The sequence below is a fragment of the Caretta caretta genome, chromosome 6, assembly GCF_965140235.1.
Source record: "Caretta caretta isolate rCarCar2 chromosome 6, rCarCar1.hap1, whole genome shotgun sequence".
In the NCBI taxonomy this organism is placed as follows: domain Eukaryota; kingdom Metazoa; phylum Chordata; order Testudines; family Cheloniidae; genus Caretta; species Caretta caretta.
In genome coordinates, this window is record NC_134211.1 from 57,413,823 (window position 1) to 57,426,090 (window position 12,268).

Genomic DNA, 12,268 nt, shown 5'->3' on the forward strand with positions numbered 1-12,268 from the left:
ATGACGGGCGATGTGGGCGGGGCGCCGGAGGCGGCCTGGGCGCGTGGGTGGGGCGGGAGTCGGGGTCTGGAGAAGCCGCGCGGCAGAGATGGCGGCTGCTGGCTCGAGTCCGCCCGGCCTGGCCCGCTCCGTCCACTGGTTCCGCCGGGGGCTCCGGCTCCACGACAACCCGGCGCTGCAGGCCGCGCTGCGGGACGCCAGCTCCGTCCGATGTATCTACATCCTGGACCCCTGGTTCGCCGCCTCCTCCGCCGTGGGCATCAACCGCTGGCGGTAAGCGGGGGGAGCGGGCGCCCCGGCTCGCGGGCTGCCTCCCGCCCCCCCGGCTCCCGAGCTGGGCGCCCCGGGCAGCGGCCCCAGGGGGGTGGGGAGTCCGATGCATTAGCTACGCGGCTGGTGCCTCCGAGCGGAGCCCCTCCCCTGCGGCACGTGTGCTGCCCGTACCCGCGCAGGTGGGCTCGGGAGGGGCTGGTGGCGGCCCCCAGCCCCGCCAGTCCTCCCGCTGCCGTTTGGGGAACGGTTCCCGATTTTGTTGCCCCTTCCCGGCTACGTTGAGCCTCGACTGCTGCTGCCTTTGCTAGGCTGTAGGGGCCTGGTCCCCAGGACACGGGCGTTAGGTAAGAGAGGCCTGGCTGCGTGTTCATTTGGTCGCTGTCTTCTGCTGCTCTGGGATCGGTGCGTCTGGGTTGCCGGTCACCAGTCTGCCCGGGTGCCCTGCGCGAGTGAGTAGTGAGATACATCTTAGCCCCCTTACATGGATATTTGGGTCATTCTGAGACCAGAACCAGTGAAAACAGCACAGGTTTCCCTTTGACGTCGTCACATGTCAGCAAGAAGCGTGATCTGCTTCTTGTTATGTCGGTGAACTGGGGATGGTTGCGCAATGTGCTATTTAACACATGGGCTGCGTGTATTTTGTTGTGGGTATGTACTTCATTGCTGTAGAGACCAAGCTGTGCGTGCCTTTTACGTCATTCTGCCACTTACTGCTTCAGTAGGGGTGGACTCTTCCCAAACATTAGTGGTCCACAAACAACGTGTGCTACAGCAGCAGAGAAGTGCACCACCTCATGTGTTTCATCTACATAGTTATATATTCTCCCTGATGGTAGTTAGAACAAGCAGTGGGGTGCTGACCTGTACTTGCAATAGTAGACAAGCCTTTTCTCTACTCTGAGTCATGATGTCTCTGAATAGGAAGTGAAAAGAGGAATTCTTTACCTTAGGCACTTATGAGTTTTGTGTGTGGTGGTTTTAAGTGCTGTCTTAGTTTTCTCTAAGTCATTGGCCATTAACTGTGTTTTGACCAGTTTTGTGATCCATTCTGAAATGAGGGCAGTTGAAACAGTATATAAATGTCTACTTTTTGACATAATTGAAGGGCATGCCCTGTGCTCCCCACTATACAAACTACAGACCAACCTCTAAAGACTGTTTATAGTCTGAAAAAAACTGGAAAAGCTTGGATCGTGCCGGGAAGCCTGCAGATGGGCGTAATCTTGTTGTTGATGTCTGGCTCAGCTTTTGAAAGGTGTTGGTATGTAATGCCAGTGCTGCACCTCTTTTAATTAGAAATCCATTCCTGTTCCACTGGTCTGGAAATGCTTCAAATTTGTAGCTGGCCTTAGACCCGGCATATAGAATCCTAGGTGTTAGAGATGGGAAAGACCTGCTATGTCATAGCTAGTTAATCATCAGGGGCCAGTGCAGGATTGTTTTAGTGCTTAATTTGTGAGAATCTGGGTGCCCTCAAACATCGCTCAGCTGTGTTAAAAAGCAGCTGGTAAAGGACAGATCTTGGCCCTGAAAAACTGTGTCTTCCAATATTCTGTGCTCCAGTGGAGAATAATGGTAAAAGTATCAGCCCCAAATTAATTCACCCTTCCATTGAAAGTAACATTTATCACATACTTTAAAGATATGTTGCTTTAAGGATGGGCGGGGGAGGGAGAGAGTTTCTTCCTAAGTGCTAGAATGTTTTTGAGGTATTACTTTATTTGTGTGGGTCTAGCTGATCTTGCTACTCTAAATGTCTCTGCACAGTAAAAATTCTGTATGCTACCGCTAAGTCTGGACTTTCAGTTCTTCTAACTTTGCTCAAAACCAGTTCTGTGCAGAAGTTACCTTGTTCATGTCACCAGCTCAGTTGCAGCCTTTGGAATCTCATTTCTGACCATGTGAGAAGGTGCTATGGGTTTTAGAAAAATCTCATAACATACAGGATGCCAGATTATGTAAAGCAGCTGTGGCTGGTGCATGTTTCACTTTGGGGAAACTCCTTTTTCCCAGTTACTCTGTACAAGTCCCTGAAACCTCAGAGCTATATGACAGCAATAATCAACACCCTGTCTCTAGCTTTCAGCCATTCTGTGTGTGTGTACTTATACACAAACCCTTATCCTCTTCCTGTTCCCCCTCCCACCCCCGCAGAGTCTTAGGGAAGTATACTTTGGCTGCTTCTGGGAGGAGAGGGACTGGGTGGACAGATTGGGGGGGGGCAGGGGTTCCTCAGTTATGGAACTGAAGGAATGTGCTGGGTGTGCAATGTCTGTGCAGGGAGCAGGATTTTTAACCTAGTAGGCATCCAGGTTGTGTTCTCCTAACATTATATAATACTGATCTTACGGTCTTGGCTGCCTGCATATTTGGACAGCTAAGTGGGGATTTACCTTAACAATGCTGCTGTGCACACAAGCAGGAGTTCTACACCAAGGCAAGAGCAGGCATAACCTAATCTTCTTTGCACCCCTTCAGAATTTGTGTCCAGTTGCAAGGTTTTAATGAGGGAACAGTCACGTGGTTAAAAATCCTCTGCATGCTCTTTGGAAAGTATTTGGGAAATTGTAGGACTAACTCATCAGTCACTTACGTTGTGCATCACCACTTAGTCTTTGAGTGGCAAGATTATTGCTAAATTCTGGATTCTGGTAATGGTTTTTAAAAGCACTACATAGCACAACTCAAAATTCTAAAAGTACCGAAACAACTAGAAATGCAGAAATCTGGGTATTCAAAATTTTCTGTGAAGTTTATTCTGGCTTAACTTTAGTTTTCAGGGCTGCAATCTAGTCACAAAACAGGAGCAGCCTGGGTAGAAGGGAGGATTATGCTGCTGCACCAGTGACTCACTCGTGGTCTGGGGGGACCACAGCTCTGTGTGAGAGGGGTTAGTTAATCTCTGACCCATTCAATCCTTGGTTTTTCCACTGACACAGTGAATTGGGAGCAACTGTGGTGGTTCTGCTTCTACTGCAGAAGTGCCTATAGGATCCAGTCAGGGCCCCATTGACCTAGGCACTATTCTTAGTGATACGGGCATCATTCACTATGAAATGAACAGGCTGCTTGTGACCCTTTTCACATGGGCCGTCAAACAGCCATTGGTAGGTGAGACTTTGTCACTTCCAACTTAAACTGAAGTAGAAAGACTCCCTATCCCATTAATGTCCCCCACTCCAAGCTGTCTGGTCCCCTGGATCAGGGATTCCCAAACTTTTTTCCCTGAGGCCCACCAGTGCCATTGCAATAGGCACTGCGGCCCACTACTAACACTTCTTGAGGAAAATTATTAATTTTAATTATTACCTACATATAAACTATAACACTGTAAATAGCCAGTGTACATGTTTCCTTTTCATTTTAGTGTAAACAATTGTAATGATAGAAATCTCTAGCAATATGCACTGAAAGAAATGCTTCAGGATCTTTGAAACAAAACAGTTGTAGTGAAACTACAATTTTAAAAAATGTTGAGGGCAAAATGTGGTGGTCAAAAAGGGAAAAAACAGTTTTGTATAAAACTGAACAATAAGCAACAACAATGTTAATAAAATTGTTTAAAAAGTGTGTGGTGTTGATTTTAAAACAAAATAGTTGTCCAACTTTGAACACTATATTTTCAATTTTTTTAGAAATCTGAATTTATGTGCTGTGTAAGTAAAGACCCCACCCTACTCTCTACTAGTTAGAAAATAATCATATGTAAAAATATAAAATAAGTTATATTATAACACACTAATGCAACAGGTATTCATCCAATCCGGTAAAGGAGAATCCAAGCTTCGTGTGTGTGTCGTCATATGTTCTTACCACTTTATTTTTTTCGGCCGGTTCATTTTGTGTAGTTGTAGATGGTCCAGGACTTTCATTTTCTTCTCCTAGTGCACCCTTCTCATTTTCGAAAAATAAAGTGATCCATGTCAGATTGCAGTACTGCTTGCCATTTTTTTTAGAGTTGTGAATGGCAGACTGCATATATGCTGCTAGGTTATCTTGCAGTGAAATGCACTATTATACTCTTGAGAATTAAACTTAACATGTTGCAGCTTCTTTTTTTTTTTAAATAGTTTTTTTCTATATTCTGTCTAACATATACAGGTCAAAACATTACATTTATATAGCTTGTACTTAAATTACACAGGTCACGTGGAGTTAAAGAATGCAGTTGTGCCGGAGGATCACCTGAAGCTGTGTCATGATCCATCTTTGGGCACCTCTGCCCTGGATAACCTATTATGAGAATACATTTTAAGTTACATAGGAATTTATTAGGAATCCCATGTTTCCCTACAGTTACATCCCCAGAGCTACAATTCTCAATGTATGAGATCATTACACCTGATTGTTAGGCAGAAAGGTGCTCTGTAAATATATAACAATAATTGGGGACTCAGATTGCCTCTGTATAGGAGAGAGTTGTATTTTGCTTGCTTTTCTGCCACTTGCGTTCACTGGTGACCTATATTAGGAGTCGGACCACAGAGCTGTATCATGAGGCAGATATGTTAACCCATGTTTTACTTAACTCTGTGAAATTGGTCATGTTGGAAATTACATATTGTCTTAGTGCCCGTACATGTGTTACGAATGTAATACCTGCATTTATTATTAACCCCCTCAATACCTTACTGAGATAGGTAGGGTAAGTATCCCCATTTTAGAGATGGGGGACTGGGATGACTGGGATGCTCGAGATAGCACAGTGAGTAAGCAGCAGAGCTGAGTGTGGAACCCTGGAACTCCTGGTCTTGAGTCCAGTGCCCCCTTTCTTTAAACACTGTCTTCCTGCTTCATAGGAAATGCATAAACAAGTCCCTACCACAAAGAGCTTGCAGTTTAAATGATGTACTAGATAGACAAGTGAGGATCCAACAGACCCCAGCAGAGCAGAGGAGGAGTGAGGATGTTCCTGGTTTATGCGATATAATTGTTTAGCCATATGCCCACTGTCAGGCCTAGGTGTATGAAGGCTTCTTAAATGATCTGCCGCATCACCCACAAAACACTAGTGCCTGCAAAGTGGGCTTTTAGGAGTAATTTGAATGAGGTGAGGTAGACATTTGGCAAATAAATTTTGGAAGGAATTCCAAGTGTCATGGCATTGAGAAGCTGCCAGTGAACAGATGAAAAGTTTATTAAGGCTGGCAGCATCACAAAAAACCCATTGATTATGCAAAAGCAGAACACAGCAGAGATGTAGATGGGGAGTTGCTTTCTGTAGGGCCTTGAAAACAACGTAAAGAAACTTGAAGTTGATATGCAGCACAGAGGGAGCAGTGAAGTAGGGTGGCTTGATTTAAATCATGATTTAATTGAGGAAGCTAGGAAACTTGATTTAAGTAATTTTAATCTTGTTTTGCATTTGTTCTTAGTTTTTTTTCTTAAGTTTGATTCTCATTGGCTGTTGACATTAAAACATGTTGATTTCCTACTATGTATAGCCTTTACACTAAATTAGGTACTACTGTTTGGTAACCAGGAGGTTACATTGTATCTCTGCACATTAATTTAAGTAGTTGTATAACTTAACTTTTTAGTCAGATTTTTATTTTTTGTCAGAAAATGGTGACTGTCATATTTCCTATTTATTTGATTGATTTTACTTGTGATTTGTATCAAGCTGGAAATTTAGAATTCAATTTAAAATGCACAAAAACAGCATTTTAAAATAGTTTTATTTAACTAATAGAATAACCTTAACTGTGCTGGATACACAAGAATGAAAAGTGTATCCCATCATGTTTTGTATTTAAAACTGGTCTATTAAACAAAGGAAGCATTAGTTATAGTTAATGAAGTGATGTATGTGAAACATAAGGTCAAAACACTGTGAGAGACCATTTTTGGCAGCAGCTTTTGGGGCTGAGTCAGGAGTGAAGTTAGTATCCCAGGTAAGAAAGGAGATGCAGTGTGGACAAGTGAACTAGTTGTCAAGGTCACAGTGGAATACAAATTTATAGCACAGTTGCAGCTGTCCTAAGCTGTCCTGATGCTGCATCTCTGAAGTCTTGGTTGTATGTTTGGCCTCTGTTACTGATGGGATAGAAATGTTTGTGTCACTTTGTGCTGTGCATGGCCTGTACCTACCCAGAACTGTCATCTTTGGGGTAATCCGTGGCTTTCTGTGGAACACTGCTTTGAAATAGGAGCCTGGAGGAGAGAGGCCATATTATTTCACATCTAAAATCCCTCCAGCAGAAGATTATTCTCTACAGTATATTCTGCCAGATGCTCTATTGTCTGAAGTTCTCCACATAGATATTACTATGTCTGGGAAGTATCAGTTTGAAGGACGCTCTAACTGCCAGATGGGCATTAAAAGCCCAGAGAGTAACTATCATAAGTAGATGGGATTACAAGAGCAAGGAGGACCTGGAGAGCTCTTGCACATCTTGCGTTTGTCTGGGCAGCGTTAGTGTGGTTGGTAGGGAATTGGCTGGCACAGCAGTCTCTCTGTTCTGTTTCTGCCAACTGTTGGACTGAGCAGAATTCTTGGAAGTCATATTTCCTGGCTTAACATTTAGCTCATGGAGCTGAATTGAATCTTAGGTTTACTGGCTGTGTGATCTTAACACTAGTCCTTGAGCTATACTGCTAACTAGGTTTATTTCTCCTCCACAGATTCCTACTCCAGTCCCTGGAAGACTTGGACAACAGTTTAAGAAAACTCGGCTCCTGCTTGTTTGTGGTACGAGGGCAGCCAACAGATGTCTTCCCAAGACTTTTCAAAGTAAGAGGCTAAACATGTCTCTTGACATAAGATCCCATTTTGGGATTCTCGTTTTTACTCCATATGTCCTTGTACCCTAGTCACTGATGGTCCTCAGGTTGCTCTACAGCCCTGTTTTATTTTAAATCAGTATGCACGATGCCTTCATTTAAATAATTGATTCTAATCTTGTTCTACATTTTTGTTACTGTAGTTCTTTTCCTAGAGAGGTTCAATCTTATTGGTTGGTATAACTGTTAAAATATGTTGACTTGCAAAAAAGTAGCCTTTACCTGAAATTTGGTTTGGTTTTTTTTGCTAACCAGGAAGATAACTATACACATTTATTTAAGCAATAATTTAGCATAACATATATTTATTGAGATTGTTTTCCTTTTTTTATTGTGTTAAAAATAGTAAATGGCTCATACTTATTTACTATATAATTTTTATTTGGGATTTGTGTCTAGCTCCATTTGGATGGAAATTGAAAATTAATGTACAAAAATGCCATTTTAAAATTTGTTTTTATACAATATAGTTTTATTTAATGTGCTGGATTTTTTTTTCCAGTTTATCAAACATGTTATGTATTTAAAACTACTTTATTAAACAAAGGAAGTATTAACCTGCTCTGGCTTCTATGAGTTAGCCTTTCAGAAGTTATTTAGGCAACTAAAGTTGCAGATAGGTAATTAGTGGCATTTATAACAATGCTTAAGCAGGGTAGGTGTCTGACTCCCTTTGAAATGAGCCAGAATTAAGTGCCTAACATTCTTAGGTGCTTCGTAAATCCCACTAGGCACCTAACTACTTTTAAAAATCTGGCCTCATGTCCATCATGTGTTTTTAATTAGTAGATCTCCTCCTCTCATGCTTGTTTTATCTTTATTGACTGGAAAAAGAAAACAAGCATTCCTGCTTTCTCAACTCTGAATCAGTATCTCAGCTTTGAATGAACTAGTCCAAATGAGAAAATAGTTTCTCTGCACCTGCTAACTAAATTGAGACCAAAAATCATTAAGGTTTTTTGCACAACAGAAACCAAAACTACTTATATGTGGAAAAGTGTAAATAGCAGCTTTTGTTCTATAGTAAAGACCAAAAATAATGTAGATAATGTAATAAATGATATTGTGACATATTTATATGGCCTGAGTGGACTTCAGAAGTTAAAGATGTTCCCCATGATTCTATATATAATTTAAAAAGCAGCATCTTTAATTCATTAAAATTTGAGGACCTTTTGATGCAGCATTTTTTAGTTATACGATTTTAATAGATTATAATAAATTTAGGTCTTAACATAGGTGGTTGTAATTTCATAGTTTAAACAGACTTTTTTAAAGAAAAATGTATTAATTTTAAATCAAAAATCATTGATTTGTATCCGCCCTGCTTCTCAAAGCTTGCCATAGATGATGAGAATAAGGGAAGAATATGCAGTTCAAGTGAGTCTGAATGAGCTTTGTCAGGGCACAGAAAGCAGTCATAGCTGTCCACTTGGCAAGAGAGGCAGGGGGAATCCAATTACCAGGGGTCAGAAGGTTTGTTGCTATTCTTTCTGGAACTGTGTTTTAGCACGTTACAAAAATATCCTCTATACTGCTTTTAGCCTTTCCTGAATCCAGGTTATTTTTATCTAGTAGGCTGCAAATAAATTCTGGCTATTTACAGTCCATGTCCTCTCCTTATTTTAGTTAAGGACTAAATATAATTCCAGGATTATTAAAAGTAAAGGAAACCTACTGACTTGTTTCATGGAACTCAGCCAGCTGTTTTATATTTTAAATTTAAAGAGCAGTAGTTGTAATTGACTTGCCCAAAGAGGAGTCAGCCTAAACTTCACTGTAGCCCGTGGTTCCTAAGTGGTTAGGTTTGGTTGTTAGACACTGTCAGGTATTTTAGGCATAAAGTACTGCATATGAATACAAATGTTCATGAAGCTTTTTAAACTTGAGCTTAAAGAGTTTTGTTGGGATTTAGATCTTTTTCTATAGAGCTAGTGTCCCAAACAGTGCAGTACTGAGCTGGCATATAATAGAAGGACATATGGTTACATTTGGTTTCTTTGAGGGGTGTTCTTAGATGGTCTTAGAATTAGAGATTGTCTAGTGGTGTGTTTTGTAAGGGTAATTAGAGCATGGGGGTGAATGCCTGTTTATAAATAGTGCAAATGACAACCGCTGGGGTAGAAAGGAAGATGCAGTGGGTTTAGAAAGAGGGCAGGTGAAGCTTGCAAAGCATGCTCTTGAGCCTTGTCTGCAATAGCAGACTTCATACCTGTAGTTTATTTCAAGCATGCAGCTCCAACAGCAGTAGCAACCAAGGAATCAGTATAAACAAGGCTCAAGTGTTCATGCCATGTTGTCTAATGCTACTCAGAGCAGTGCTAGATGGCACAATAGTAATGCAACAGCAGTGTCTATTCTACTGCTGGTAGAGATGCACTTGTGGAGAACTAGGCTACAAAGGATGTTTGCATCAATGGGAGATGGCATGTGCAGCTTGCTCTGCTGCTTTGTCACTACCACAAGGTGTATTAAGAAAAAAAAAATCCCCTCTTTCCTCTTAACCAGTCATTTGGAGTTTGACCTCCTGTACTAAAACAAACTCTGTGGTCACTGCCACCCTGTGATAGGTCACAGATCATTAAAAGCCCCCACTGTGCTTGTGTGCTGTAGAGTGTTAACAGTCTGTAGTTTATTTTTGTATGTGTGGATTTGGCTTCAGTCTGTTCCATATTCAGAAACCAAAGATAGTGGTTGATTGCATGTACTTAAATCGTCTTCTAGAGTTGAATATTTTTGGGAAAATAGTCCTGCCAGGCATTCAAGGCAGCAAAATGGCTTGTGGTGACTTTTTTTATAGAAATACTGTGTAATATAAATCTTAAGTGCTTCCTTGCCACTCAGTCACATGGAGGATGAAAACTGCATTTGAAACTTCTAACTTACTTTTTGTGTATTTTGAAATTTATCAGACAGTTTCTCGGTTTCTAGTCATTTATGTTCTGTTGCCTTTTACTAGCCCGATGCCATGGTTTTCAGCTTTCCAACACTATAAAGAAATATCTGAATTTTGAGAGGTTTTTAACTTTTATCGTGATAAAATGTGTTCCTTCCTTCTCTATGCATGGATGTTCTTTTAAACCAAACCTGTATTTTGTGTGTGACCTGGTGGCATTGTCCCTTGTTAATCTATCATATAATTAAAACTAATATGACAAATCAAATTCCAGTATGGGGAGAGGACTGGCTGTGAAAGACATCTAAACACTTGGGTAATAGGTTTTGTTAATGCTGTCCTTCCTAGTTTGGGGAAAGGCAAATGATAGCCAGGCACTGTGAAGCTGGAAGGGGTGGATATTGACTTTGAAATACTCTGCCCCCATTGCATATATAAGACTGGGTTTTATGTTATCCCCGAAAACCCGCTTTTGCCTCTATTTTTGATGAGAGGACTGACTTTAGAATTGAGTTTCCAGGGGGAGCGGGAAACATGGGAGACAAGTGGGGAGTTGTTTCCTGCTATGAACTTTCCCAGTACCACCCCCCACCTCAGCATCACTGTGTCTCTAATTTATGCAAAATGGCAAAACTTCTGCTGTCGCATTTTGCTTGTGTTACTGGCTGCGCTAAACCCTCAGCTCCTGTTCAGGAAAAGGCAAAGTCTCCCGCACAGCAATTCAGAGGAGACTGGGCCTCTGGGGGTAGTGGGGAGAGGGTGTCCCATGCCTTTTCAGTGGGAAAATGTGACCCCATGTTAATTGTGTCACTTCCTATTTGTGACTTTTTAAAGCCCCCCTCCCCCCCATTCCCCCGTGGCTCTCTGGGTGTGCTCAGCAGAGTGTTTGCCGCAGCCCATAGATGTGGTTAGCTCTGTGTTTGACAGTGACTTCAGGAGTGTCACTGTGGAAACCATTAACTCCCTTCTCATAGCACTCATTTGCTGAGAAAACTAGGCCATGGATTTAGAGAGCAAATCATGTTCTGCAAAGGGCTGAAAGAGACAGCGCAGCTGCCCAGCTCTTCTCAGGCCTTTGTGTTTCAGAACCAAGTCCATGTAGTCTATAATGTGTTCTAGAGGGTATTATCTGATATCTTGCCAGGTTCGTAGCTTGGATAAGGCAAAAGCAGTACCGCTATTTGGAGGATGAATGCCCCAAGTCTGGATTCCAGCATCTTCCTGTAGAAAATCACTTTGCAAAGTGTTGCTGGTTGCTTGACAGTCATGCTGACAGAGTGGGGGCCAGGCCAAATTCAAGTAACATTGCTGACTGAGAAGCAACTGGGACAAATTTGAGTGGCATTGCAGTCTGGCACACAGCGTTGCAGTGCCACTCAAATTTGAGCCGGCTGCATTTCAATCCTTGGACCACCACTGAAAGTTGCCCCTTCCATTGAAATCTGAAATGGCACCCGTGCTGATCTGTAGCAAGGTCTCCTTCAAATGCTGCCTTCCTTCAGTCCACACCCATTCTTTCAGGCCCCACTTCTGATGCAATATAGTGCTGCAGCTGGCAGAGATCAGCAACTTCAGGCACCAGGAGCTGAGTTGGAGGTGAACAGGAGCTGCTGCCTGGCCTAGCACCTGCAACTCCGAAAGCGTGAGAATCTCTAGAAGGAGGGTAGAGGAGAAGGGGCTTGTCCCCAGAGGGGATGTCTGAGGTCTGGCCTGTATTTTTGAAATACAAAGTTGACAGCCATACTAGTGTTCTCCTTAGGGTCATTCCTTATTCTGGTTTCCTCTCTCCCTCACTTCTGGCTTCCAGGGTTGGACAGAAGTTCTCTTGTGTGGTGGCCTTCAAGGGATCTTGGAAAACTTTACTTCAGAACCTACATTTTTGGCTTAAACTTCTTGATAGTTTCTCTGTATAAATACATAAAAGTTATAAGCAGTTTGCATTGAAAATTTCCCCTGCACTTTGTAGCCCTAATATTTCAGTATTGGAGTGGTGTCAGAGAACTGGGAAATGAACCATGCCGTTATAGTCTTACTGGCAGTGCAGACAAAGGGAGAATATGTATTGCGGGAGGAGGGAGGAATGAGGTTCTTAAAGTTCTGCAATCTTGGAGTTCAGTAACATTGATGAGCGTTAGTATAATGCTAAGATTCTTACCCTGACCTTTCATAGTGGTGGTAAAACAGAATACGCCACTGATTCTCTATTCCATGTCTGTTGTTACCACATCTGTCCACAGGGCTCCCTCCATGGTTTCTCTCATCACATCCTAGCTTCCTGTAAAGCAAAAGATTCCAGGACTTCATTGGCGTCAC

The 12,268-nt window shown here is 42.3% G+C and overlaps 1 protein-coding gene across 1 annotated transcript in view; it reads left to right on the plus strand.

Moving 5' to 3' along the window:
• Positions 1-12,268, plus strand: part of CRY2 (cryptochrome circadian regulator 2) — a 37,910-nt gene continuing 25,642 nt past the window's right edge. Inside the window, 3 exon segments of the mRNA XM_048852713.1 lie at positions 1-54; positions 56-273; positions 6,901-7,009. Of these exon segments, the coding sequence (XP_048708670.1) occupies positions 1-54; positions 56-273; positions 6,901-7,009 (381 nt within the window).